Source organism: Octopus bimaculoides, chromosome 12 (genome assembly GCF_001194135.2).
Source record: "Octopus bimaculoides isolate UCB-OBI-ISO-001 chromosome 12, ASM119413v2, whole genome shotgun sequence".
Taxonomy (NCBI): domain Eukaryota; kingdom Metazoa; phylum Mollusca; class Cephalopoda; order Octopoda; family Octopodidae; genus Octopus; species Octopus bimaculoides.
Window position 1 is genome coordinate 8,929,556 of NC_068992.1, and position 27,986 is coordinate 8,957,541.

General features: G+C 34.2%; 1 protein-coding gene across 2 annotated transcripts in view; it reads right to left on the reverse strand.

Annotated features, from left to right (window-relative positions):
* LOC106876773 (sorting nexin-27) overlaps positions 1–27,986 on the reverse strand; it is a 110,959-nt gene that overhangs the window by 18,795 nt on the left and 64,178 nt on the right. For both annotated transcript variants that reach the window (XM_014925462.2, XM_014925461.2), the window contains exons 2-6: positions 23,833–23,915; positions 17,088–17,236; positions 4,504–4,696; positions 2,767–2,837; positions 1,065–1,169 (exon numbers count right to left, since the gene is read on the reverse strand). In XM_014925462.2, coding sequence (XP_014780948.1) covers positions 1,065–1,169; positions 2,767–2,837; positions 4,504–4,696; positions 17,088–17,236; positions 23,833–23,915 — 601 coding nt within the window. The remainder of the gene's footprint in view (positions 1–1,064; positions 1,170–2,766; positions 2,838–4,503; positions 4,697–17,087; positions 17,237–23,832; positions 23,916–27,986) is intronic.

The window sequence follows — 27,986 nt, forward strand, 5'->3', positions numbered from 1 at the left end:
GATGTGATAGCTACTTGCTTCTCTGGCAGGCATCAAGGAAGCCCTTAAACTTCCATTACCAAACTACAACTTAATCAGCGGCTGCTAAGCTGAATGACAGGAATTGTGAAACCAAGCATCATCATAAATAAAACCTTTTTATTATGTTGTTAATTGTTCTAATGTCTCTTCATATATAATGCTGTTGAAAGGTGATAGAGAGAGACTAAAGTCTCTATGACAACTATCACTATATCGCAATTATTTTACAGACATTTCCTTTGCTAGAGCAGGGGTTAAACTCGTGTGTGCCAGGACAGTTTTCTTCACGTTTGCCTTATCCTTTATATATCCTCTCGATAACTTTCCTTGCTCTCATTTCGTCTTCCATCATCTTTTGTTAGGTCTGTTTCTGTCTTGGTGTTTATAGTATTACGGAATTAAAACGTTATAAACTGAAAATATGCAAATGATTGTATCCCAATGTCTTTATCGATTTTAGCTGTAATTACAATAACCAAAGATATAGTGCACATAGCCTAGTGGTTAGGCTGTTGCACTCATGATTGTGAGATTGTAGTTTCAATTCCTAGCTCAAGTGGTGCATTGTGTTCTTAAGCAAAACACTCCATTTCACATTACTTTGCAATCACTGTCATCTGATATATGGTACACTGCACTTGTACAGGTAATGTCAATTTGATGGATAGAGTGACCTAAAGAACAGCACAAACATTTGATCACCATAAACAGATCCTCTGTTCAGGTTGCTCAACAAAAAACTGTAGAATCATCTTTTTTAGAGTCAAGATACAAACTAAAAGAAGTGTTACAGCTGTGAAGCGGCCGAATGAGGAAAGGACAAATGACCGGCATCAGCACTCAGTAGATAGGAACAATTTCAAAGTGGAATTATTTTGCTGTAAAGAATAAGACATCTAAGGTTTCAGGCAGATTCTGTGATGAAAGATTTTGTATAAAATGTTAAGATTTTTCTTTGTTCATGGTAAAATAATTTATTCTACTATGGCAACTTTTGGTTATTATACTGGTCAGAAAGAAGAGAGGAATCTGAAACCACTCACCTGATAAACCTTTTCTGTGTTATCTGTCCTTCGTATTGTGACAATACAAAGTGAATGATCAGGTAAGGAAACTTTCAACTCAACTTCATTGCAGCCACCATTTTCCTACAATAAAGCAGACAGTTACACAAATGAAGACAAGCATATATATATATATATACATACAAACACACACACACACACACACACATATATACATATATATATATATATATATATATATATATATATATATATATATATACAAACACACACACACACACACACATAAATATTGAACAATGAGAATGAGTGCTCAAAACTACATTGATGGATAAAGGATTCTTTATTTGTCTGTTAAGGCTACCATTGGTTTCATGTGAAAGAATATCTCAACAATTATGCAAGCCAATCACATAGATAAAATGGAGATGTACACCAATTTTTGTGATTGGCTTAAATAATTATTGAGATATTTCTTTACATGGCAATAAGATGTAATTTTCTCTGAACATATTTTGTTGCTAAATACTCTGCATTTCTTAAAAATCTGCAAAAAAATAGCTGGATTTACGTGTCATGCATGAGGATTTACTTGGGGTAAGTATTCTACTCACATTTACTGGTATCTGATTGTTGAACATTTAACCAAATTCTTTTAATACTGAGTGCTTTATTGATATCTGCCAGCATTTTTTAATCCTATTTTTACTTCTAACTATATATATATATATATATATATATATATATATATATATATATATATATATATATATATATATGTATGTATATATATGTATATATATACAGTTTTTAACTTCGTTTAACACACTATTTAACAAATAGGATGAGCAGACTACCAGACTGACTTGCCCAGACGTGATAACATAAATATTGGAAGGCAACGCATGAAATATGTATGTGTCTATGTATATTGGATGGTCAAGGCTGGAAAATCTTTGGTTGTATAGGTCTGCTCATCTGAGGCTAAATAACAACTTCAATGTTAAAATAACAGAGCTTCAAAGGAGCTGTAAAAGAATAGGAGAAGCTAGTATCTCCTATTTAAGGGTCAGCAAGAGAGGGAGAGAAAGAGATGAACACACACACACACACAAACAATAATATATGCCTTTCCTTTTGCCAATTCTTACCTGTTTGCAAGTGAGGTAATATAGAGTCTGATGCGCTTCCATAAGGCTTTGGCTCTGTAGGCATGAAACTTTAGGCAACTCTATATAAGATTTTGTTGTAATAATTACTGCTCCATTTTTTAGAGTGTGCTTCTTTCTGATATGTGTTTTTTTATTAACTATATATATATATATTTTTATATATATAATGATGGCCACAAAAGTGGACATTTAATGTGCTAGAAATAGACCACATGTTGTGTCTACTAAGACCTAATAGTTCTCAAAAGAAATTCATCGAAATACCATTTAATGCCAGTTACCCATGTTGGCACAAATTGAACTACTAACACTGGTTGAGCCATAAGGAAGAATAACAGGATACACAAATATGGAAAAAGAAAGAGGTACAAGAAAAAGAGAGTAAAGAAAAGACAAAAACAAAAACGAGGAAGAGAAAGACGAACAGAAAGAGAGGAAGAGATAGAAGAATAAGGAGAAACAAATAATGTAAGACGTGAAAGAAGTGTTGGAAAGTAATTACATGTAGAAGCAGAAAACAAACAATTTCATGGTTTGTCAGTACTTACCATATGGGAATCACTGGCTGCCAAGAATTCTTGAACTGTTTCACTTTCTCCAATGACTCGTACTGCACAAACTATAAAGACAGAAGAAATATCATTGATCTTTGATAATTACTGATTTAAATGGACAACACAGCATATATGTGCCAACAAGGAAGCTAACATATAGTTGCTGAAATCTGCTAGAAACAGCAATGGAATCTCTCACAAATTACATACTAATGCTTTAAAAAGAGAAGAACAGACATTGAACAAAATGTCACCTTTAGTATCAAGATTAATTGTTGTTGTTGTTGTTGTCACCAACATCGTCATGGGTTTAACAACTGATTTTTTTTTTCCTAGACATATATTTTACAGATGCTTTATTTGAAAAACTGTGAATGTCAAAGAGAAGTGATAATGCAGGTAAACAACAAAAATGGCAACCGAATACACAATGTCGAGAGTATGTTGAATGCTTTAGTCTTTTATTCTTTTACTTGTTTCAGTCATTTGACTGCAGCCATGCTGGAGCACTGCCTTAAGAGGTTTTAGTCAAAACAAATTGACCCCCAGGACTTATTCTTTGTAAGTTTAGCACTTATTCTATCGGTCTCTTTTGCTGAACTGCTATGGTACAGGGATGTAAACACACCAACATCAGTTGTCAAGTAATGGAGGGGGGAGGACAAACACAGACACAAACACAAATATATACATATATGTATATGACAGGCTTCTTTCAGTTTCCGTCTACCAAATCTACTTACAAGGCTTTGGTTGGCCCAAGGCTATAGTAGAAGACACCTGCCAAAGGGGCCACACAGTGGGACTGAACCCAGAACCATGTGGTTGGGAAGCAAGCTTCTTACCACACAGCTACACCTGTCCCTTTGGTTGCTATTATGTCTACCAAATTTCATCTACAAAGCATTGGTCAGTATGAGACTATAGTACAAGACATTTGCCAGACAGTAGAAATGAATTTAAAACCTCATACCCCATCACACATACACATTGCAAAACTATGTTAGCTGCTCCAGCTATAAACCTAATCAGTGTATAGAAGGAGATGATTTCACATGATTATCGATCAGTTCACTGTCACAAGATTACCCAATCTCATCATCATCATCGTTTAACGTCCGCTTTCCATGCTAGCATGGGTTGGACGATTTGACTGAGGACTGGTGAAACCGGATGGCAACACCAGGCTCCAGTCTGATTTGGCAGAGTTTCTACAGCTGGATGCCCTTCCTAACGCCAACCACTCAGAGAGTGTAGTGGGTGCTTTTACGTGTCACCCGCACGAAAATGGCCACGCTCGAAATGGTGTCTTTTATGTGCCACCCGCACAAGCCAGTCCAGGGGCACTGGCAACGATCTTACTTGGCTTGCCGGGTCTTCTCACGCACAGCACATTTCCAAAGGTCTCGGTCCGTAGTCATCGCCTCGGTGAGGCCCAATGTACGAAGGTCTTGCCTCACCACCTCAGCCCAGGTCTTCCTGGGCCTACCCCTTAATCTAAATAAACAATAGCAAGCAGATGATTGAGATATTGAGTTATCAATTCTCAGACCAAGGGTCCTAGTCGATACGCTTGCAATCAAGGGAAAGACTAAGCTAAAAGCACCTTAGAGCCAGGTGGTTAGGGTATGGAACTGAATGACAGATTATGTCTGCTTCCGATTGAGGGAAAAAAAGTTACTTTTTAAAAATGAAAAAAGTTAGAAAACAAAACTAAGTTTAAAAACCAACCTTTTTCTAGATACTGTTCCAAACCTCTCCGCCGGGCATCGAGTTGTTGATCAGACAATGTGAAAAGTTTTTTACCAGGAAGTTTGGGGAAATTGAAATCTGTAAATTCTCTTTTCAACTGACTGTGTAAGCAATCAAACTCTCGATACCTCCGTGAACACAAATGACGCCCAGCCATATAAATGTTAAACACCTGAAATTATATGAGCACACATTATATGTTAAATGTAAATCTCATTTCATATACATACATATATACATCATCATCATCATCATCATCATCGTTTAACGTCCGCTTTCCATGCTAGCATGGGTTGGACGATTTGACTGAGGACTGGTGAAACCGGATGGCAACACCAGGCTCCAGTCTAATTTGACAGAGTTTCTACAGCTGGATGCCCTTCCTAACGCCAACCACTCAGAGAGTGTAGTGGGTGCTTACACATACATATATGCAATATTGTGCATATCTGTGTGTGTGTGTGTGTGTGCACATGCATACATACAATGAGCAGGATGATTGTTAATGGTTTGTTGTTAATGATATATATATACAAATCAGGCTGAAGAAAAAAAAAAAAATATATATATATATATATATAGATATAGAGAGAGAGAGAGAGAGAGAGAGAGGACAGTGAAGAACCAAGTAAGGTAAAAAAAAAACTATGATGTCCCTCACACCACAGTCAAATGATTCTGCCGACACTTCAGTTGGCCCTTCAATGCCTCCTCTGTGTAAACGAATCCCTCATTTCCAGTATAAACAGCCCTGTACGGACATATGATGCTTATGGAATGGACAGTTGATTGAAAAAGTGACAAATGATCCGTGTTGGAGGAATCTGCAGAGGAGGAAGACCGGAGAAGACATGGGGAAAAGTGGTAAAGGCTGATCTTAAAAGGTCTAAATTTCATCAAGCTGACAAATGACTACAACAAGTGTTAAAGAAACACCTGCCCAACCACCCATGCAAGCATGGAAAAGTGAATGGCAGAATAGTGATGATAATAAAATGCTGGGTCATCTTCGAATACAACATTCTACATTTCAAGTTTTAAATTAACTGTCAAGACATCCAATGTAAATGGTAGTAGACAAAACAAGCACTAATTTGAGACAAAAAGGAACAATAAGCCAACTAATGTCAGTAGGTGTGTTGCTCTGTTTCAGTTTTAAATTGATGCTTAAAATGTCTACATACCAATTTGAATGGTATCTTTGAAATAGAAAGAAAGAGAGAAAAAAAATTTAGAGTAAAGAAATGTAGAAATATTAATTAGATGTTGTTAGATATTTTCCTGGATATATGACAGGAAAATTACTGGAAAATTATGTTTCAACAAGAAATATACTTGAAACTTTATTCAACAATAATAATTTTATACAGAATGGTTTTCCAATTTATTCTAAAAATGATTGAAAATTTTTTTAATCAAATCAACACCTATTTTGTTTTTTAGTTACTTTTTTTTTTTAACTCCACCACAGATTTAATGGTAAGAAATAAGGAATAATGATATTGATTCTTTTCCCAAAGTTACATTTACAGAATAAGGTGCTTTGAGAATTCAATATCATACCATAATAGCACATTTTCTTCCCATCAAAATGCATTGGGTATGTTGAAGTACCCATCACATACCCATTAAACAGTTCACTGTGAAATTAATTCTCAACGTTATTCTCAATAATGGTATCAAATACCTACTAAAAAATAGAATTGGTATATTCTGCTAGTCACACTGCTTCAAAAAACTTGACACATCTCACCAAAATTAGTTTCAAACCTGACAATCCTCAACAAGAGAGAGGTTGGTATATCTATCTGATTTCTACAGTAAAAGGGTTAATCATAATATAAACTGATTCCAGAAATTAGCTATTTTCTTTTATTCCTCAACCTCAGAAAGGTGAAAACCAAAGCTGACCACGATGAGATTTGAATTTAGAACATCAAAAGGCGAGAGATGCAGGAGTGGCTGTGTGGTAAGTAGGTGAAACTCAGAGTAACAAGAGACTTCTTGACCACAATAAAATATACATTATTAATCTCTACTATGGTATTGAGTACTCTTTATTTTTGAAAACATATCTCTGCAAATTTTCGTTAAAAAAGTATGCATTATTAAGAAATCCACTCACAAGGCTTTGGTCAGCCTGAGACTATAGTAGAAGACACTTGCCCAAGGTGCCAAGCAGTGGGACTGAACCTGGAACCATGTGGTTGGTAAGCAAGCTACTTACCACACAGCCACTCCTGCATCTATGTCAAGTTTATTGAGGCAACCTTGAGTTGCAGAAAATACCAATTTCTATTTTTTGGTAGGTATTTAACATCATTACTGAAATAATCATGAAATTTAATTTTGCAGTTGATGGATTAAATGGATTCTGATAACTGTAATCCTGATCAATTAGATGGCCAGTGGTTTTTAGCCATTGAAATTAACATAACTGCCATGACAGCTCATTCACTTTGATCTGCTAACAAGAAACCCACCAACTCTTGCCATTCTAAACTTCAAACTACATCTAGCCATTACATTATGTAAAAATTCAGCTGATCTTTGAAACCTGCTGCCAGTTCAGAGATACTGGATTTGTCACAAAAGGCCGTTCCCTTTGATCTGCAAGAACAACACCAACCCACCTAAACATACTATTTACATCTTAGCGCTACATCCTTACCGTGTTACCCCACATTGCTTGTTTGCCATTGGCTTTATAGATGTATAATAGATAAATATGATATATTCCTGTGTACTAATTCTGCAAGCAGAAAGCAATATATTTGTCAAAAGAGCAGTAGTTTGCAGCATATTAATCAGTAAAATCTGTATTTCATTCAAGCATTCTATTTGAACATGAAGTAAGCAGTAATCTCGCCATTCTTTGATTGCAATTTTCTGTTCAGAAAAACATTTTGTTTTTATAAACCACATGAAGCGAAATTCTCCAGCTTTTGCTAACTTTCCTTTCAACTAACAGCCTCTTTGTGAGTGCGGATGCCACAATATGCACTGGCTAACATTACAGGAAAGCACATTGAATTATGTGTCATTGTCAAACAGCTTGCAACAGAACAAATTTTGCAAGCATATTGAATTATTTTCTGATAGGTTTTAAAATTGAAGGAAATAAGCCATGATTTATATATGTCACTATGGAAACTTTTATGAGATCATGAATTCCTTAAAACCAATCCAACAAATACTGGATTATCATTTGGATTATGTAATACAGCAGGGGCTGGCAATAAAACGTTACTGCTGTATAAGGAACTTTCTAAAGACCGAAAGAAATAATTCTTTCATCACAGGAATCAGATTTAGTCAATTTTCTGACTGAAGAGAGACATTTGTGATAAATTTATCTCACTGAATTCTTTAGCAAGTCAATACTCTCAACTTGTCCCTTCAGGGAAAGCATTTAAATATGTTTCTGCAAAATGGAAAAAGAGTGCATTTTGGGAGAAACTGAGGAATTATGTTTCACTGATATCTCTTCAAACTTTTTTCAGAAGCCACAGAAATTGCAGAGGTTGCCACGAATACCTTTCTAGAACATCCTGGAAAAGTGTGTGGTTTTCTGAGATACCATATAAGAAGTACAGTTGGGTAGTGAATCCATTTGTGTGTGTTATTGAAGACTTACCACAAGAATTAAAAAAGAAAAATGATGATGATGATGATGAAATTATTGATACGAAAACTGTAAGTACTTTGAAAATGCTGTTTCAGCCCTTTAATTTTCAAAACTTCAGGTGTGAATTTATATCCACTTAACAGCAGCCTCTAAGTTGCTCTTAGAAGTCAATATAAATCCTAATTTTATTTGGCTGAAAAGGTGTGTATGAAGCAGCAAGTTTTTTTTAATTTAGCAAGTATAAAAATGAGATACAGAAGTTGTTTAGACATTTTGGTAGCCTGTTTCTATTAAAATATACTGCTTTTATTTCAATTAAATGTGAAAATAGGGAAGAATTAAGTAAAATAACTTAGCTATTTATTAAGCTAAAATCTGGAACATAAATTGTCATGAAAAGCATTATTTAAATGGTTTTAAAACAGGGAGTTTTTGTCACAGAACCAGAGATGGTCTCCAGTGGTTTGGTATCAAAAGAGCTGGAAGTAGATGATGACAGACTACGGCCATACTGGAGCAATGCCTTGATAGGTTTTAGTCAAATAAATCGACTGCAGAACTTATTTTTTAAGCCTAGTACTTATTCTATCAGTCTCTTTTGCCAAACCACTACGTTACGGGGATGTAAACACACCAACACCAATTGTCAAGCAGTGATGGAGGGACAAACACAGATACATAGATGGGTTTCTTTCAGTTTCCATCCAATAAATCCACTCACAAGGCTTTGGTCGGCCCGAGGCTATAGTAGAAGACACTTGTCCAAGGTGCCACGCAGTGGGACTGAACTTGGAACCATGTGGGTAGGAGGCAAGCTTCTTACCACATAGCCAAGCTTCACCTAAGAATCAATAACATCATAGATTTTATAACTGTGAGTAATTTTACTTTTGGTTAAATTACGTATATTGTAACTTTCCACTTTTTAAACTTATCCAAAATCATGGCAATGAAAATATTCAAACAGAGCTAATTTGTCAAGAATAGTCACTAAAAAGATACTAAAAATTTAAAAATAAACGGCTGAAACTAATAAAAGAACTAAATATAAAACTATACTTTTAACATAAACTGACAAAATATAAATATCATAAATATTTTTATTAATATTTTCCAAATGTATATATATGCATTATAAAACTGAAGTATTCTTTCATGAAAACATAATAAAAGTGAATCTTGTTTATATTTTAAAATGATGGATATTATGTTCTTCTTTCATGAATTATTTACATTTCTGAATACACAATATACACAATACAAAACACATTTCAATAGGTATAACTAAAATTTTAGTGGCTCCACCTCAATTTGTTTCCTCATAAATTTCTTAATAATGCATACTTTTTTAACGAAAATTTGCAGAGATATGTTTTCAAAACTATAGATAATGTTTCTGCTGATGGAATTTATCTAAAAAATAGTTTTATTTTTATCAGAAAAGTTTGCATCTTTCTTTAACCATTCAAAAAAAATTTCCTGATGATCACTGAACAGCACGTGTGTCTATGTAGTAAGTAGTTTGTTTCCCAACCACATGATGAAGGTTCAATCCCACTGTGTGACTCATTGGGCAAGTGTCTTCTGATATAGCTCCGGGCTAACCAAAGCCTTGCGAGAGCATCTGCGAGATGGAAACTGAAAGAAGCTTGTCACGTAATTGTGTGTGTGATCTTTGTAAATGATTGTCACTCCCACACAGAAGGAGCCATTCATTTCCAATATACAACGAAAATATGTGAGGCCATGGGGAAACATTGCTCTGCTTAGAAATAGGTATGAGTTGACAACTGGATGTACATCCAACCACAGAAAATCTGCCTCAACAAATTTTGTTCAATGCATGCAAGCACGAAAAAGTGCATGTTGACCCTTTAACATTCAGATTACTCTGTTAAATGTTATGTTTATATATATATTCACATTATTTTGAATTACTCTGCATTGTCTTGTAGCATTGAGATTTTGATGATGTGATTGTTTATTCTTAGAATAACATCGGGGTGAAGATCTTAGAGGCTGGATCTGGTCAGTTTGAATATAAAACAGGAAGAATATTTGAGCTGAATATGGCCAGTTTTAAAGAGTAAAGGATTAAAACAATAATGATGATGACTAGTCAATTATAATGTTCTCTTGCAGATTTGCTGTCTTTGTCTTCTATCAAAATGAGAAACCCCTATTTAGCTGGGCTAAAAAACGAACCTCTACATTGTCATTCAATCCACAAGAAATAGCAATGCAATCTTCTTCAAAGCACACACGAATGTGCTTTATCTTATAGATGGAAGATACCAGTAAATAATCTCTTAGATTCATCATCATCATCATCATTATCATTTAACATCTACGTTCCATGCAGGCAAGGGCTGAATGGTTTGTTAGGATCTGACAGGCCCAAAGACTACATCATGTTCCAGTGCCTGCTTTGGTATGGTTTCTACAGCTGGATGCCCATCTTAACACCAATCCCTTTACAGCATGCAATGGGCGCTTTATATTAGATTATTAGATATACTCTGTCTGAATATAAGATGGAGGTAGTTCACAGAAAACCTTTGATAAAAGGGTTGACCTGAATTCAGATAACAATAACCAATATTGAGGGGAAAATATTGGGAATTTCCATAATATTTTCAGCTCTGGTTTCAAAGAAATACAACTCAATTAAGGAGCCTCTATATATTCACTTGACCAGCTAGAAAAAGCAACAAAATCTTCTTCAGATCAAACTTTATCAACTGAAATAAAGACAGATATACCAAACAGTCAAATTTCCAATGTATAAAAAGTAAGAGACGGTTCCAGCAAGAATACTTTTGATCAGAGTTGATCTAGGATTAAATGCCAACAACTGCAAGATATTTATTAATATGGCAATTAAAGTGTTCCTTTATTTGGAGGTGGTGGGTAGAGAAATCACACGCACCTCAACAGACACACCCTGTAACGTGTGTTTACAACAGGATATATCAGTTCACGTCTGTTGCACATGTTCCTCATAATCAAGTTAAAAATAGTTGCTTCTACGTGAAATTTCTGGCATCGGTACATTGAAGGCTGCTGATATTCTTTGTAAATTATAAGACTTCAATGCTCAATAAATCTAAAGTATAGACAGTTGATATGAATTCAATATATTCTGTCTGAAAAAGTTTTGTATCAAACTTAGAATTAGTTATATCAATATATTGTTTTGTTCCCTAATGTGGAGTAATCAATTATTTTTTCCTCCCCAAACTATACACATTCACAGTCATCATTTGAATCAAAGGTACAACTGAAATTAATTTCAATAATTTAGTGGATGAACTTCAGAAACTAAAAAAAAAAAATAAAACAACATTTTTTTTAAAAAATCAATTCTAATATACAAACTATAATATGGAGAAGGTCATTTGGATGGTAGCTAAATACATAATGACTTCACAATACATTTTGCTAGCTAAAGACAATGCCTCTATGTGGTTGCTTGATCTGCAAGAAATAATAGCTAAATTTTCACAAATCATACATTGTATAATATAGTCCTAAATACTGAATAAAACAAAGACGGTTGCAGCTGGAATGCCTTTGGCTATAGCCTTCTCAATCAGTGCCGACATGAGGCTACACAACAACAATACCCTTTACATACAATGATCCAACTCAGAGCAGTTTGGATACTTGACAATTCAGCTGTTTTGTTATATATTATAGTTTAATTATTCCTTTTCATATCATTACCCCTCCCCCCAACCACCTTTAATAACATTTTGTATCTTCTGAAACATCTTCACCACCATCTTGTCTCTCTTTTCCAACTGGGGTAACCACGTATTTCCACTACAGCAAGACTACTGTTCCAGTCCTGCTATCTTACTTTAACCTCACATCACCTGGCATCAAGCCACCTCCTTCAATACTACTCCCCACTTCAGTTGAGGAGTCTTGTCTAGTCAATTTCTTAGGGACCTCACTGCTGCTGGCGCCACATAAAAAACACCCAGCACACTCTGTAAAATGATTGGCATTAAAGAAGGGCATTCAACTGTAGAAACCTGCTCAAAGTGCTGTGCAGTGGGACTGAATCTGAAAGCATAAGATTAGGAAGCAATCATTCATCTTTATAACTTAGAACCCAAAGACTATTTGCTTTTATTTAATCCAATTCAAATGTTCCCCATAATGATTTCAAATTTTGGTAGAAAGTCTACAATTTTAGGGAAGGAGTTAGTCAGTTATATCAACTCAACTGGTACTTATTTCATTGGCTCTGAAAGACAAAGATGATCTCGGCAGAATTTGAACTGAGAATGTAAAGAGCCTGAAGAAATGCTGCTAATCATTTTGTCCAATGCACTAATGATTCTGCCAGCTTGGTACTTTGAATGTTCCATATAATAATGGCAAAAACTGATTGTTATGCAAGAAAAGAAAAAGGAGACAAAATGTGATGAAATTAAAGCATTTTTGCTTTAAATATAATAATGTGTATTTTGTAAGTTATATCATATAATACAATATTGGTTCACTAACCCATTTTATACAATGATATTTAAACAAAATTTGAATAACATTATATTTTATATTTTATCTGTACATAACTATAATTAGAGTAGTTCTGAGGCAAATTCTATAATAGATTTATGTAAAAATCTTTTATTTAGCTATATTCCAAACACCACTTTAATATATTAATATATCAATAAAAAAAATTATAGTTTCATGAAATCAGTCTACATTATTTTAAGAATTTAAATGAAACACACAGGTGTGTATTTTGGTTAGAAATATAGTTAATGAAAGGGTTAGAGGTATATTGAATTAGTATAATGGTAAATTGGAATTAAAAGACAAAAGATTATGTTAATAATCAGGAAAATTTTAACCAGTAAAAGTTTCTGGCTGTAAACAAATGTTCTGTTAACTGCAAGTAGAAGTGAGTTACATTTTCGAGATAAATGCAAAAGAATTTGTACTTTGGGAAAATGAGGATGTGAAGATAAAAAGAAATGAAATTGGAAATATGTCAAGAACAAAGGAAAAGAGAAAAGCTAGGGAGAGTGGCCAGATTGAGACAGCCAGAATTAGAGTAGGAGTTTTAAATGACAATTTATATAATTAGCCAACATAGAAGAGAAGAAATTTTTCTGCAGTTGCTGCTATTAAAACAACTGTTTTGTTTGAACATTTGTTTCAATATATATATATATATTTTCTGAAAAGTAGATTTTAATGATTTAAATTTAAAGCACTGTCATGCATCTGCGTTTTTTCTTTCTTTTTTTTTTTTTTTTGGTGTAAGTGGGTGTTTTCCCTGTCAAATCAATAAATGTATGATTTCAGTTGTTATTGAGCTCGTAATTAATTGCAATTTCTGTGTTTGCTGTTTAGCCCAAGGCGAATGCTGACTGAGCAAACTATGATTAAAGCCATACAAACTCTGATCATGTTTGACAGGAAACGAATAAACAAAGACATTCCTATTAGGATCATCCTGTCTTTATTTGCAGACAGTGAATTTTGGACTTCTTTATCCAATGAATATCATTTCTCTAACATTAAGGTGTGATTTGACAATTAAACTGGGATATCATGTATCCCAGTTTACATTATCTAATGCAGTTGTTGTCAAACATACAAATATCAGCCCACCACCATCCAACAAAAGAAATATGGGTGAAATTTTGAAGTATTCTCCTCTCTTTATGAATTAGTAGACAATGAGATGTGTTTTGAGGGTGAGATAACAGCTATTTCTAGCAAATCATGCAACCCATGTAGAAGCTCCTTCACTTGATTGCAAAAGTAGTTGTTGTTTAGCCCCAGGACAACTGTCCTGATCAAACAGACTTAGGATGACAGGTATTGCAGCCATTTCTGTTTTTATGTTTTTCCACACATCAATTGTTTTCCTGAAATGAGCTGGACAGATTGAGAGAATCTAACAGGGCTCCAATACCTGTTCTGGCAATGGTTTCCACAGCTGGATGCTTTTCTTGATGCCAACCACTTTATAGAGTGTACTGGGTGCCTTTTTTAATGACACTGGCACTAGTGAGGTAACTAAGTAACTTGCAAGATAAAGAAAAAGAGCCTCAAACTGAATAGGGTTGTATTAGAGAAAAAGGTGGCTTAATGCTAGGTTATGAGAAGCTAAAGTATGGTAGAGGAACAGGCAAATGTGTCTTGCTATAGAGGAGATACATGGCTACCCCACTTTATATAAAGGTAGGTAGGAGTAGCCATTATGGAAACAATGGTAGTGATGGTGAGGTATCAGAGTATACTATCAAGATTCAAGAAAGGAGAGTATCAGAGAGAATATGGTCAAAGAATTTGGAAGGGTGGGTAGAGGAGTCCATTCGAATGTATGAGGAGAGTAACGGACGGTTAGAGATGGGTATAGAGATAAATTTAGTGAATAGAATAAGGGTGGAGGTGTTGTTAAGGATGAATATCTGTATGGAGGGGAGGAGGTGAAAGAATAGGACAGGATCAAGAGAGAGAAGGCAATAAGTAGGAGTACAAGAAGGATGGAGAGGAGAAGTCCAATAAACTTCTAAGAAGATGAAAAAATATGGAGATAATGTGCAGGGGAGGAGGAGGAGAGGAGAACAAGAGTAGGAGAGATGGGTCCCTTTTTTGGAGACAGTAACCTGAGGGAGATTTGGTAGCCACTTCCAATAGATTGAGTAATCATACAGAGGCTATTAATAGTGGTTTCAGTGAAATTCACATTTTGTGGTCAATGTGAGCTGAAAAGTCATCTCACTAATTGTTTTGATGATGAACATTAGTTGATTAATGCAAATCACATAAATGTCAATTACATATTAACACAGAGCATGACCAATCCAATCTACCTTGGAAAGTAAGCTTAACATTGTGAATGTGCAGTAATAATCCAATTAACCCTTTTGAGATGCCAACTTGCCTCAAACTGTTTCTGATTCTTACACAAATTGTCTCATCTTAAAGCATTCATCTCCAACTTAAATCTATCATAGATTTTATTAAAGAATCTTGTTATAAAGCAATTACATCATAGAAAAACCATTTTAGTCATCTGAAAACACACAAAAGTTGTCAAATTCACTTTTTATTCATTTCTTGCTTGTCACATTATCATCATCTTAATGCACATTTTTTCCCTGCTTGCATGCATCAGATGAAGTTTACTGAGGCAGATTTTCAGTGGTTGGATGCCTTTCCTGTCACCAACCCTCATCTGTTTGTAAGTAAGGTAATATTTCCCCATGGCCAGACATGTTTTCAGAGAAGACTGGAAATGTCATCGTTTATATGACAATAACACTCATTTACAATTATCATGTGATATCAAGACAAGGTGACACAATCTTGCAGACACTCAAGCACATATATACATACACACATGCATACACACACACGCGCACACACAAACAGGCTTCTTTCCATTTCTGTCAACCAAATTTGCACATAAAGCTTTGGCCAGACTATGGCTACAGTAGAAAAAACTTACACAAGGTACCATGCATAGACTGAACTTGAAACTGCATGGTTGGGAAACAAGCTTCTAAACCATACAGTCACACACACACACACAATGGGCTTCTAAATAGTCCACACCAACCAAATTTATCTCAAACACTTTGGTGAAATTGGAATTATTGAAAGAAGATATTTGCTCAAAATATTGCACAATGACATTGAACTTAGAATTGCTGTATAGTAAAGCATATTTCTCAACCAACCAGCCATGCTTGTGTCCAGTATGCAATATGTATGTGAAATTTATATAAAGCAATTATTTATTATTTTTTTTTAAACTGAATATTTTTGCAAGTACTTCTGGTCCATATATTATGTTTGGAATTGATGAAGAAGTGTGTTTGATCTATGTAGATTTGGACATAATAAAAAAAATATATGACATTTCAAAGAAAACTTATTGGTTTCATTGTAGCAAAAAAAAAAAAAAAAATTAACATCAAAGACTGAATTGAGGAGGCATGTAAGTGGCAAATCTATATCATATATAAATGTTTCTTTAAAGATGAAGTTAGTCCATAGATCGGAGTAAAAAAAGAATATCAAGTAACAAGCTTTGTTAATTTCAACTTCTCAACAAGCCAAGAGAGATGGTAGTTCAGCAAAAACAAAAACAACAAAAGAAAAAAAAGAAACCAACTGAATGTATACTAGTCAATTAGCATAGATTTCTTGCATAACTTCTGATACAAACTGGAAAATTCTTTGCTTGAGTGAATGGTTTTCTTTGTCTATTTGTATATTAATTTGATTCTGTTGAGTATCTAACACAGTTTTTCTCATTGTCTTTTGATATTCTTTTGTATCAAGTAAACACATGATAAATGAGGGACAGTTATTGGAGAGTTAAGATAATATTCTCCTAACCCATATGTACAAACTTTGCTGCAGTTATCATGTTGTACAATTTATGACTGCTTGTTTCAGTGTGCATGGTTGAAAATAGGTTCAACAATTTTTTTAGTGCAGTGAAATAGGATGTAATAAATAGACAATAAACCCCTGCCACATCCAGACATCTTGAGATCTCTGATTCTTAAAATACAATTTCTTGACAAAATTTCCACATATTCTGCAACACTAATTCCTATCACTACAATATAATGTAAAACCAAAGTTGACTTTTCTGTATTTATTCATACCCAAATCATTTGATTTTTGTCTGTTCATATCACTATACAAAAATAAACATAATTTAAAATATATTTGTGACTAAATTTGTATGAAAATATTGAAAACATTCAAAAGGAATACATTACCAAAAAAAAAAAAAAAGGTGTTAGGTGGAATAATAAAACTAAAAGAAAACAAATAAATGATATTGGAAAAGAAAGTGAGAGTAACGTTGTAAGATAAATGGTGTTAAATGCTCAGTTTGTTGCATAAAAATAGGTGTAATAGGCAACACAATAAATCTTACCACATATTTTTCACCATTATTTTCTACAGACTGATAATCTGGTATGGAAATAGGAAGTGAACGTCGTTCTGAATAATCAATGAGAGATGGTCCTGAAGAATCATCACTTGGTTCCAATCTCTCAGCCACACGCTCAGGTACAGATATCACTAAAATGGCAATAAATAAATCAATCAATAAAACAAAACAAAATAATAATCCAAATGTCATAAAAGAAGTAAGAAAAAAAAAACTCTCAATACAAATTTTGAAATGCTTTCAAAAACATGATAAATTTTACAAAAAATCAAAGCACATAAATAGAATTAATAAAAGCTGCAAATATCAATGCAAATTTTAAAATGGCTCCAGAAAAAGATAAATTTTAAAATGGCTCCAGAAAAAGATAAATTTTAAAACTTATGTCATTTTTGATTTCTATAGACATATAGATTAACTGGTTTTACACCATTTTATTTCCCTAAGAAAAATATAGATAGAGTTTTATTTCAATGTCTTTCATTAGCTGTAATAAGACCGGTTCGTGTACAGCAAACTACTATCATTATTACATGCCATCCAACAGAGAAGAAATATGGCTGTCATCATCATGTTTGCCTGGATCTGGTGGGGTTTGTTGAGGCAAATTTTCAACAGCTGGATGCCCTTCCAGTTGCATTCTTCGCCTGTTTCCATTTCCAAGGAAGGTAATATTTCCCACAGCCAGACATATTTTTCATGGTAACAAATAACCTCACTTGTATGAAGATGATGCCCAGTCACAACTATCAAGTAATGGCTAGACAATGGTATGCACAAACACATACACATATATACGTATGTACACTAGCGTGTGTGTGTGTGTGTGTGTGTAGTTTATATGTTGATGAGTGCCAGACAAATGAGAATTGATGCTCAACAGACAAATGAGAAAGAATGTTCTTTTGCCAAAATGTTAAGTTATGGGGACATAAGCAAACCAACGCTGGTTGTCAGGTAACAGTGGTAAAGAACAAACTCAAACACACACACTCACATATATGTATGTATATCTGTATATGATAGGCTTTGACACAGTTTCTGGTCTACCAAATTCCCTGACAAGGCACTGATTGGCACAGGGCTACAGTATAAGACACTTGAAATAGAAGTTGAAACTACATGGTTACAAAGCAAACCCTGCATCCTTGCAGTTATGTCTACACCTTCAAGACCATATGGATATATATATATATATATATATATATATATATATATATATATATATACACACACACACATATAACAATGCATTATTTATGTTTAGGATTGATGGATAGATAGATGGATGGATGGATAAATTGGCAGATAGCTCAGTTGACAGACAGAGAAAGAGATAGACAGTTAGATATAGAGACAGACATAGATAAACGGATAGATAGGATAAACAGAGTGCTGGAGAAAGAGCTCATGGTTGAAGCAGTATCATTGAATAGTTAACCAAGACAAATAGGTGTCTAACTACAGAGATCCATTTATATACATTACAAAAAATAGAGATGCATAGGCCCACTTTCTGTGTGTCTGTGTGTCACACACCTGCAGATAGACTACCACACCTCTTTCTTTCTCTCTTCCCCTGTCATTTTAATTCTGTCACTCTCACTTGTAATTTGTGGTTACATTACCTCCTAGTGCGTCACAGAAAATATATAAATACATGCCGGAAATTATTATAAGTGATATATGTAAATGGCTTCACCATCATCAACATTTTATGTCTGCTTCTCCATGAACAGTTCTTGTGAGACAGCATTTTACAATCAGATGCTTGTCGTGCCACCAATCTTTTCAATCTGTCATTATGACACAGACAGACATCTTCATTGTCATCATCATCATCATCATCATCACCATCACTATTTAATGCCCACTTGCATGGGTCAAATGGAACTTGAAGAGAGTTTTTCTATGGCTGGATGTTCTTCCTGTTGCCAGCTAATCTCTTTCCATGCAAGTTTATATTTCCCACGATTTCCATGGAAGACTGGAAACTAATAAAATCACTTGTATGATGCTTATTTACAACCATCATATGATGTCAAAATAAGGGTTACACAAACAAACAAACACACACACACACACATGTAAATAGGAGATAATTTTGTAAGCAAACTTATAAGTACCGAGTAAGTAAGTATTCTGCAGAAAATAAGGAAATTTTCAAAAGCAGAATGGCTGTGAAAACAGTTTAGAAAATTGAACACTGGATAGTTTTGTTGGTAGAACTACAGATGTGTACCCCATCGACTTTGTTGCTTCATAACTTCCAGAAGAATGGATACTTTTTGACAAAATTATCAACAAATACCGCTCAAATACTGTGGATTCTGGGTATATAGGGATTTATGGAAAAGAATTTTTCCTAAGGGGTGGGGAGAGGAGTATTGGAAAATTCACACAATCTGGCTTTTTTCCCTCATAACTTTCAGGAAAATGGATTTCTTTCAGTGAAATTTTATGCAAATACCTTTCAATCAGCATAGATTACGATTATAAAGATGTTCCCTGTCCACATCATTTTGAAGGTTGTAGTTAAAAAAAAAAAGGAAAAAATCCCCACCAAAACAGAGTAGTTCCAACTTATTTGGTCTTCCTGGTCCAAAACTCTGGTCTTCGAAACTCCTCTCCCCACCCCCTCCGAAAACATTTTCCCCACAAATCTCTTTACCCTTGTAATCTATGCTGTTTGAAAGGTATTTGTATAAAATTTCATTGAAAGATATCGATTTTCCTGTAAGTTATGAAGGGAAATTAGTCGGATCATGTGAATTTTCCAAAACTCCTCTCCTTACCCCCTCAATAAAATTCTTTCTCGTAAATCCCTATATACTCTGAATCCATATCACCTGAGTAGTATTTGTTGAAAATTTCGTGAGAAAGTATCCATTTTTCTGGAAGTTATGAAGCAACAGAGTTGGTGGGAGTACCCGTCTGTAGTTATGCCAGTTCTGCTTGCATGGTTGTGCATGCATGCCTGTCTGTAATTTAATACAGCCAAACTGGCACATAATGGGAAAACACTCTGAAAGTAAAAATACCTCTGAAATGTAAATACGAATAGAATAAAACAAGTTTCGTGTAAATCAGACCACGGATTCCCAAGTTATGCAGATTTTTTGGATACCTTCATAAATGGCCAAAACAGTACATAATGGGAAAATACTCTGAAAGTAACATAATGCTGAAATGGGAAAATTGTTTCCATTAATTTTATGTATACATTATATAACAATTCCTTGTAGTCTAGTATTTATATATATAAAAGGAGGTCAACACAGGAGTTTACAGTAAAATAACTGTTCTCTCAAATACTTACAATGGATATTTTGTTATTATTAGAACAGACTAGAAAACATTCTTTGCAAATTTTTCAGTTTGTCCTAGACCTTGAAACAATAGATCCTTTATTTCTGGTGAAATAACTGTAAAGATCAAGAAATCATTTCTTGTTTATGATCATCCAGTTTTATTATATACTGAAGCAGTGTACTTTGGACTACAGTATTCATTGTCTTTATTTTTGAGATGATTGGTTGCTGTTTCAAGCAGGTCAAGTAACCTCATAGAGGCTCCCTATTACTTTTAAATGGAGGCTGGACAGTTTTCTTCAAGGAATACCAGATAAGCCACCCATACCTGGATACAACTCACTCAACAAGAACTCACTACTTGAATGGACCATAAACAAAACTTGACTTAAAAAAGGATTTAGATAATCCTATCAGATGGTGCCATTAAGTTAGACATGGCTTGAACCAATCTTTGGTTAAAACATATGTAAGTTTATCTAAGTTTATGAATTAGAGCAGATTACAAATATCAGATACCCCAAGGAAAAGATTTAGAGAACTAAAGCAAAGACACTCTCACTCAATCCTAAAAGACTGAGACCCTACATAGTCACTCAACTTGCCAAAGAGAGCAACTCAATCTCCCCTCAATAATGAGCTAACATCTTAGAAAGGAAATATACACAAAATAACAAGATCCTTGTATTGTGCCCAGGAAAATGACAATGTTTCACAGAACACAAGCATGGCCTCAGTCCAATGATTGAAACAAGTAAACAATAATAATCTAGAACGTCTTCCATCACAGGTCTGCTGAAGCAGACCTGACCTGGGGTTGAACTACAACAGTTTTTCTGTTTCTTTACCAGAATATAAAGAAGGCACTGTAAGCGACAGATGTTTCTCAATTAAATGGTGTTAATGAACTAATACTTTCACTCTATATAAAAACACAAACTAAATTATGTATTTGTCAAAATTACAGTATTATATCGGTGTGATACTCATGCATTAAAATCAGAGAAGGCGAAACGTATAATCTTTACAACATTATCATCGCTAGTATTGACATCACAACATCAGCATTTACTGATGCTCAATTAGTACTACATATTCAACTGGTTGTTTAACCTTTTCATGGTCGTATTTCTAATGAAATATACTGCCTGTGTGTTTCAATTAATTTCAAATATGTTCAACAATTTGGTTGTTTTTAGTAAAAATAACTTTTACATTTATTTTTATATCAAGCTGGTTCTTTGGAACATAACAAATGGTTGTTATGTAAAATTATTGCATATGGTTTTAATTTCAACATGAGGTTTTTAAAACAGGCACTTTTCTATCCAAAGAACCAGCAGTGGTCTTGTGAAGGTTGGTATTGAAAGAGTTTAAACAGAATTCACTGTGACATTAATGAAATGGCCAAGCCTATCAGAAATAACATTCTTCTAATTATGTTCTTGGTTATCTCACACACAGAGAAAACATGTAAACAGCCATTCTTCAAATATTTCATTAATAGGTATGCATTTCAAAGCTTAAAGCTGAGCACAAAGCTGTCAATATCTGAAAACATGTCTCTTTGTGGTACTGCATTTCATTTCTAATTGTAACCTTCAAAACTAGAACACTAGAAACAATTCTTTCGACTGCAGACACAAGGCCTAAAATTTTGAGGGAAGGAGTAGTCAATTACATCAATTCCAGTGCACAACAGTACTTTTATTGATTCTGAAAGGATGAAAGGCAAAGTCGACCTTGGGGGAATTTGAACACAGCTGGAAGCAATGTCATTAAGCATTTTGTTTGACATGTTAATGATTCTGTCAGATCACTGCCTTGAGAACACTAGAAATAATAAAAATAAACCTAATATTGCACTCTTCTGGTAAACTTTTCTCCTTACTTATAAACAATATATATAATGAGTCTAATGAGTAATCATCCCACTGGCTACTTTTAATGAAATGGTTACTGTTAGTGGAATTATTATTATTTACGACACACAAAATTAATTTATCTCAGAGCACCAGGAGCAATCACAACAAGTAATCAATAACTATCTATTCTTGAAATAATCAGTTATTATTATTATTATTACTGGCAATAAATTGACCAACTACTTCGTTCAAATTCCACTAAGATCATCTTTGGAGACAGCAAACACATCATTGTGGTTGAGATTATCAACTAATCCACTTCCCTCAAAACTACAAACTATGCACCTAAATTAATATTAAAATTGTTATCAGTTATCATCTACCAAATCCATTCACAAGGCTTTGGTCAGCCCAGGATATCACAGAGTGGGACAGAATCCCAATCCATTTACCCAAGATGTCACAGAGTGGGACAGAATCCAGGACCACATGGATGGAAAACAAGCTTCTAAACCATAAAGCCATGCCAAGGATTGCAATTGCTTCCATGCAATAATATTATTAATATGTAAAGAATAAGAATTTATACAAGATTTTAATTTTGCCAATTTCTTCCTATAACAGCAGAGTTTTTGAAGAAATATTTTAAGGATAGGTATTTTGGAGCTAAGGTCATCATGTTTATCACAACAATTAATAATTTATAAAAAGAAGTGCAACATATTTCCTGCTCCAGAAAATAACTTAAAATAAGCATATGTTTTATATTTTGTAATTTACTGCTATTTTTCACCAATATTATACAGAAATATCACTGAAATAAGTCTCTTCTTCAACAGCTATCTTTTAGGATAATTGCTTCAAACTAAACATCAAATAATTTAATCTTTTATATATATATATATATATATATATATATATATATATATATATATATATATATATATATATATATATATATATATATAAATTCCTCTTTGGAGACAGCAAACACATTTTCCAATATTTAACATCAAATAATGTTTGATATTGGAAATTTAATTCATAAAATTATTTCCAATAATTTTATAATCATCCAGCTTATTACAGAGGTGACCTTCACTACTTGACAGAAGATAGGTCAATACAACAGCAATTAAAACTGAGATAAGTCACTAAAAATATTTCATTAGTTGAAAACATAGGCTATTCTGGATGATTTAATTCTGAATAATATTTAAAAAACATACATAAAATAGAAATTATATAATTTATACCCAATGTTTTAAGCTTTTGATGATGCTTCATAATTTTTCATCTCCTTTCTTCAGAAAACTACCTGATAGGAGATCTCTCGGTTAATATAAAGAAGCAAGTTTACCACAATCTTAAGAAGAAACTATATTATTATAACAAGATGTTTTACTAATTTACCTACTCTAATAATTTAAAGTCTATAGTGGTATAACAGATGAAAATTTAATTACATTTGATTAAGATAATTCTTTTTTCTTTTTACATTTTAATTTGCAAAGTGAAAATACATAAATGTAATAAAATAAACATTCTTACCTGTCAGAGTAAGGTTATCTCTACCTGACTTGATTAGGTCCACAACCTGTCGATGTGTAGCACCTTCTACATTAACACCATTTCTATGTAAGAAGAAATTAAAAAAAAAGAACAAATGTCATTTCAATCCATTACATTAATATCATCATGATTATTATTATTATCATTATTTTTGATGAGTTGAAGAAAACTATTTTTATTCAACAAAACTTAACTATAGCTAAGGAATACTTTTTATGAAAGATAGACATTATTACTAGGACTGTGGTACTGACAAAGCCAAAAAATAAAAACAACACTTCAGCAAACTAACAGCACTAAAAAACAGAAGAGTAAATAATGATTTCTAACAGACACAAAGCCACAAAATTTCAAAACAGGTAGCAATCAATTAGGTTTCCAGTATTTATTTGTGTTTGTGTGTACCCTTTTCTTGACATCATGTGGTGGTTGTACACGAGCATCATCTTCATCATACAAGTGAGGTTGTCCATTTCCGGTTTTCTGTAATGGGTGTGTGCGACCATGAGAAAATATTACTTTGCTTGGAAAGAGGTGAAGGTAAGCAACAAGAAGGGATCTGGTCATAGAAAATTTACCTCAACAAATTCCGTTTGACCCATGGAAAAGTGGACGTCAAATAATAATGGCGATAATAATGCGATAGCATCATCAACCGAAAGAGGCAATGGAAACATTGTTGCCTAGGTTTGATTGGAAGATAAACTGCAATGTGATGATGATCAGTGGAGGCGCAATGGCCCAGTATTTAGGGCAGCGGACTCACGGTCATAGGATCGCGGCTTCGATTCCCAGACCGAGCGTTGTGAGTGTTTATTGAGCGAAAACACCTAAAGCGCCACGAGGCTCCGGCAGGGGATGGTGGCGAACCCTGTTGTACTCTTTCACCACAACTATCTCTCACTCTTACTTCCTGTTTCTGTTGTGCCTGTAATTCAAAGGGGCCAGCCTTGTCACGCTCTGTGTCACACTGAATATCCCCGAGAACTACGTTAAGGGTACACGTGTATGTGGAGTGCTCAGCCACTTGCACGTTTAATTTCACGAGCAGGCTGTTCCGTTGATCGTATCAACTGGAACCCTCGACGTCGTAAGCGACGGAGTGCCAACAACAACAACAACAACAACGATGATGATCATTTTGTTAGATACCACCACCACTTCCTCCTCCTCTTCCCTATCAAAGCCCAGTAGTTGATTGATAATTTGATTTAACAAATCTGGAGAGATGAAAAGGAAAATCAACTGAGGTAGCATTTGAATCCAGACTGAAAAAAATAACTACTACAACTACTAATGAAGATGATGGTGATAACGAGTTATGCACAAGGCCAGTAATTTTAGTGGGATGGAGTTAATTGATGATTTCTAACAGAAACAAAGCCACAAAACTTCAAGACAGGTATCAATTACATTTCCAGTACTACTACTTGACAAGTACATTATTTTATCAAACCCCGCCACCCACCAGGGATGGAAGGCTGATTTGAACTCAGATGGTAAAGAGCCAAAAGAAATACTGCAAGGCATTTCATTCAATAAGCTAATGATTTTTATCAATTCAGAGGAATGTGTATGAAATCATAATCAGGAAAAGAAACACAAGATTTTAGTACGAGATAATGTATGTTGGTAGTAATTAGCTGCTTAGGCAACCAGATAAGCTATCTTAGAATAAGCACAACTTTGAACAGGTGTTACCTGACAAAAATACTGGGCATAGTACGGACAAATAATTCACAAATGTAATTATGTGTGAAGGAAGTAGTCTGTTGACAAGATTTTGAGCAAACTGCAAAAGAGCAAAAACAATTTTCTATTCAATGTTTTAAAAACCACTTAAGTCATTTCGCTGCAATAAATTAGACCGGAACCCTTGTCTGCCCCATCAGTTATTGGTTTTTTATTTTTTATTTGTTTCAGTCATTGGACTACGACCATGCTGGGGCACCGCATTGACTGGTTTCTTCAAACAAATCAATCCCAGTATTCAAGTCTGCTGTTTATTCTATTGGTCTCTTTTGATGAGGTTAAAGTATGACAGGACAAACAGAGCCATCTTGTTATAGAAAAGCTACATGGCTCACCTACATTATATTAGAGTGGGTGGAAGAAGCTGGGAAGAAGATGGTGGTGATGGTGTGCCAGAGGATGCCCTCAAGATGCAAGGAGGTGAGCAAAAAGAGGTTACAGAGTGTGGATCAGGAGTGGAAAGGAGGGGATATGGGAAGGGAGTTATAAGTGATGTACAAGGATGGAGGTGAGGCTTGATGGAAAATATGAATACAGAGAAAAGTAAGTGATATTAGAAGTGGTCCAGGGATGATGGATCAAGATATAGGGCAGAGATTCTCAACCATTTTTTATTTATGAACCGCATCACCATTCGATGGTCAAAAACTAGTTTTATGGAATGTTATTAATTAATGTTTACACATGTTAATTTCTTATTTCTTTACTACCCACAAGGGGCTAAACATAGAGGAGACAAACAAAGGGATTAAGTCGATTACATCGACCCCAAAAGGATGAAAGGCAAAGTCGACCTCGGCGGAAATTGAACTCAGAACGTAACCGCAGACGAAATACTGCTAAGCATTTTGCCTGGCATGCTAACGTTTCTGCCAGTTCGCCACCTTAATTTCTATAGATTGATCTATGTAAAATGTTTGAGAAAGAAACCTAGCTGTTTCATGCTATACATACCAATACATACATCTAAAGCAAAATTTTTTTCAGGGGCCCCAATTTACTATTTTGTTGTGTGGACCCACAAAATTCTTATGTGGACCCTGGTTGAGAACCAATAATGTACAGGATGATGAACAAGAGTGGTGGGGAGAGAGAGCTAGAGGTACGTAAGGGTAGATATAGTGAGAGCGGCATGGTGGCAAATACATTAGGGCATTGAGAATGATAACACATAAAAAGAATTAAGTTGGCAAAGCATATTTTGAGAATCAGACGAAATAGCTGGTATTCTTTAGTTAGAGCTAATTTATATTCTTCATCTGAATACCTCTGAAATCGACTTTTCTTTTATCCTTCCCAGAGTCAATAAAATAAATACCAATAAAGTGATCAGGTTCAATATAATCGACTAATCCATTCACCAAAATGAATGGTTTTGTGCTCAAGTTAGAAAACACAATTAGCATAGAAATTAATCTAAAAAAATCCTGTTCTATGCAGGTCCAATGTTTTAATCTCAATTATCCAGCATCTAACAGCTTAATTAGCAAGCATTTGAATTTATTGAACAATTAGTGAGATGAACTACTGAAATGACAACTACTATTTCTTTTTTTTTCTTTTCTTTTTTTTTTAAAGTGTTTTAATTTAATTGTTTGCTTTTAATACTAAATATGTTTTGACAGCAACCAAACCAACACAATTAGTGTCAAAGAACAGTTATTTGGCTTTGGTCAATTTTTTAATAATAGCCTCAAACTGATACGAACTTTAGTACTAAGTAATATCATATACTTAATATATATAAACAATACCAAGATATTGTCATCATTATCATTGTTTTAACATCTACTTTTCCATGCTGGCATGGGTCACACAGAATTCATTGAGCCGGGTTTCCTATGTCTGGAGGCTCTTCCTATCATCAACCCTTACTTGTTTCCAAACAAGGAAATATTTGTCCATGGTCGGAGATGATTTTACAGAAGACTGGAAATGAAGAACATCATTTATATTCAACTATTATGCAACATCAAGGAAACACAAACACACACACACACACACACAAATTATCATCATATAGAGAGAGTAGGGAAAAACAAAATGAGCCCAGTATCAGCAACACAGAGTAGAGCTCACATAGCTGGGAACTTAAACTCCAACCTCTTCGTCCAGGGCAGCAGCCTCTGCATTGGAAGTTAGCTGTAATGACAACCCTTATCAGCTTGTTACAGATGCAGTAAAGTAGATAAACACAAGTAGGTTTAGGTTTGAGAAATATATTTACATGGAGCACAAAATACAGATTACAGAATTAAGAAAAAAAACCCCACAGAACAAAAGAAATATGTAAAGCCTCTTCTGTTTATTCAGTAATCTCTATTCTGTGCTCCCTGTATATATATATATATATATATATATATATATATATATATATATAT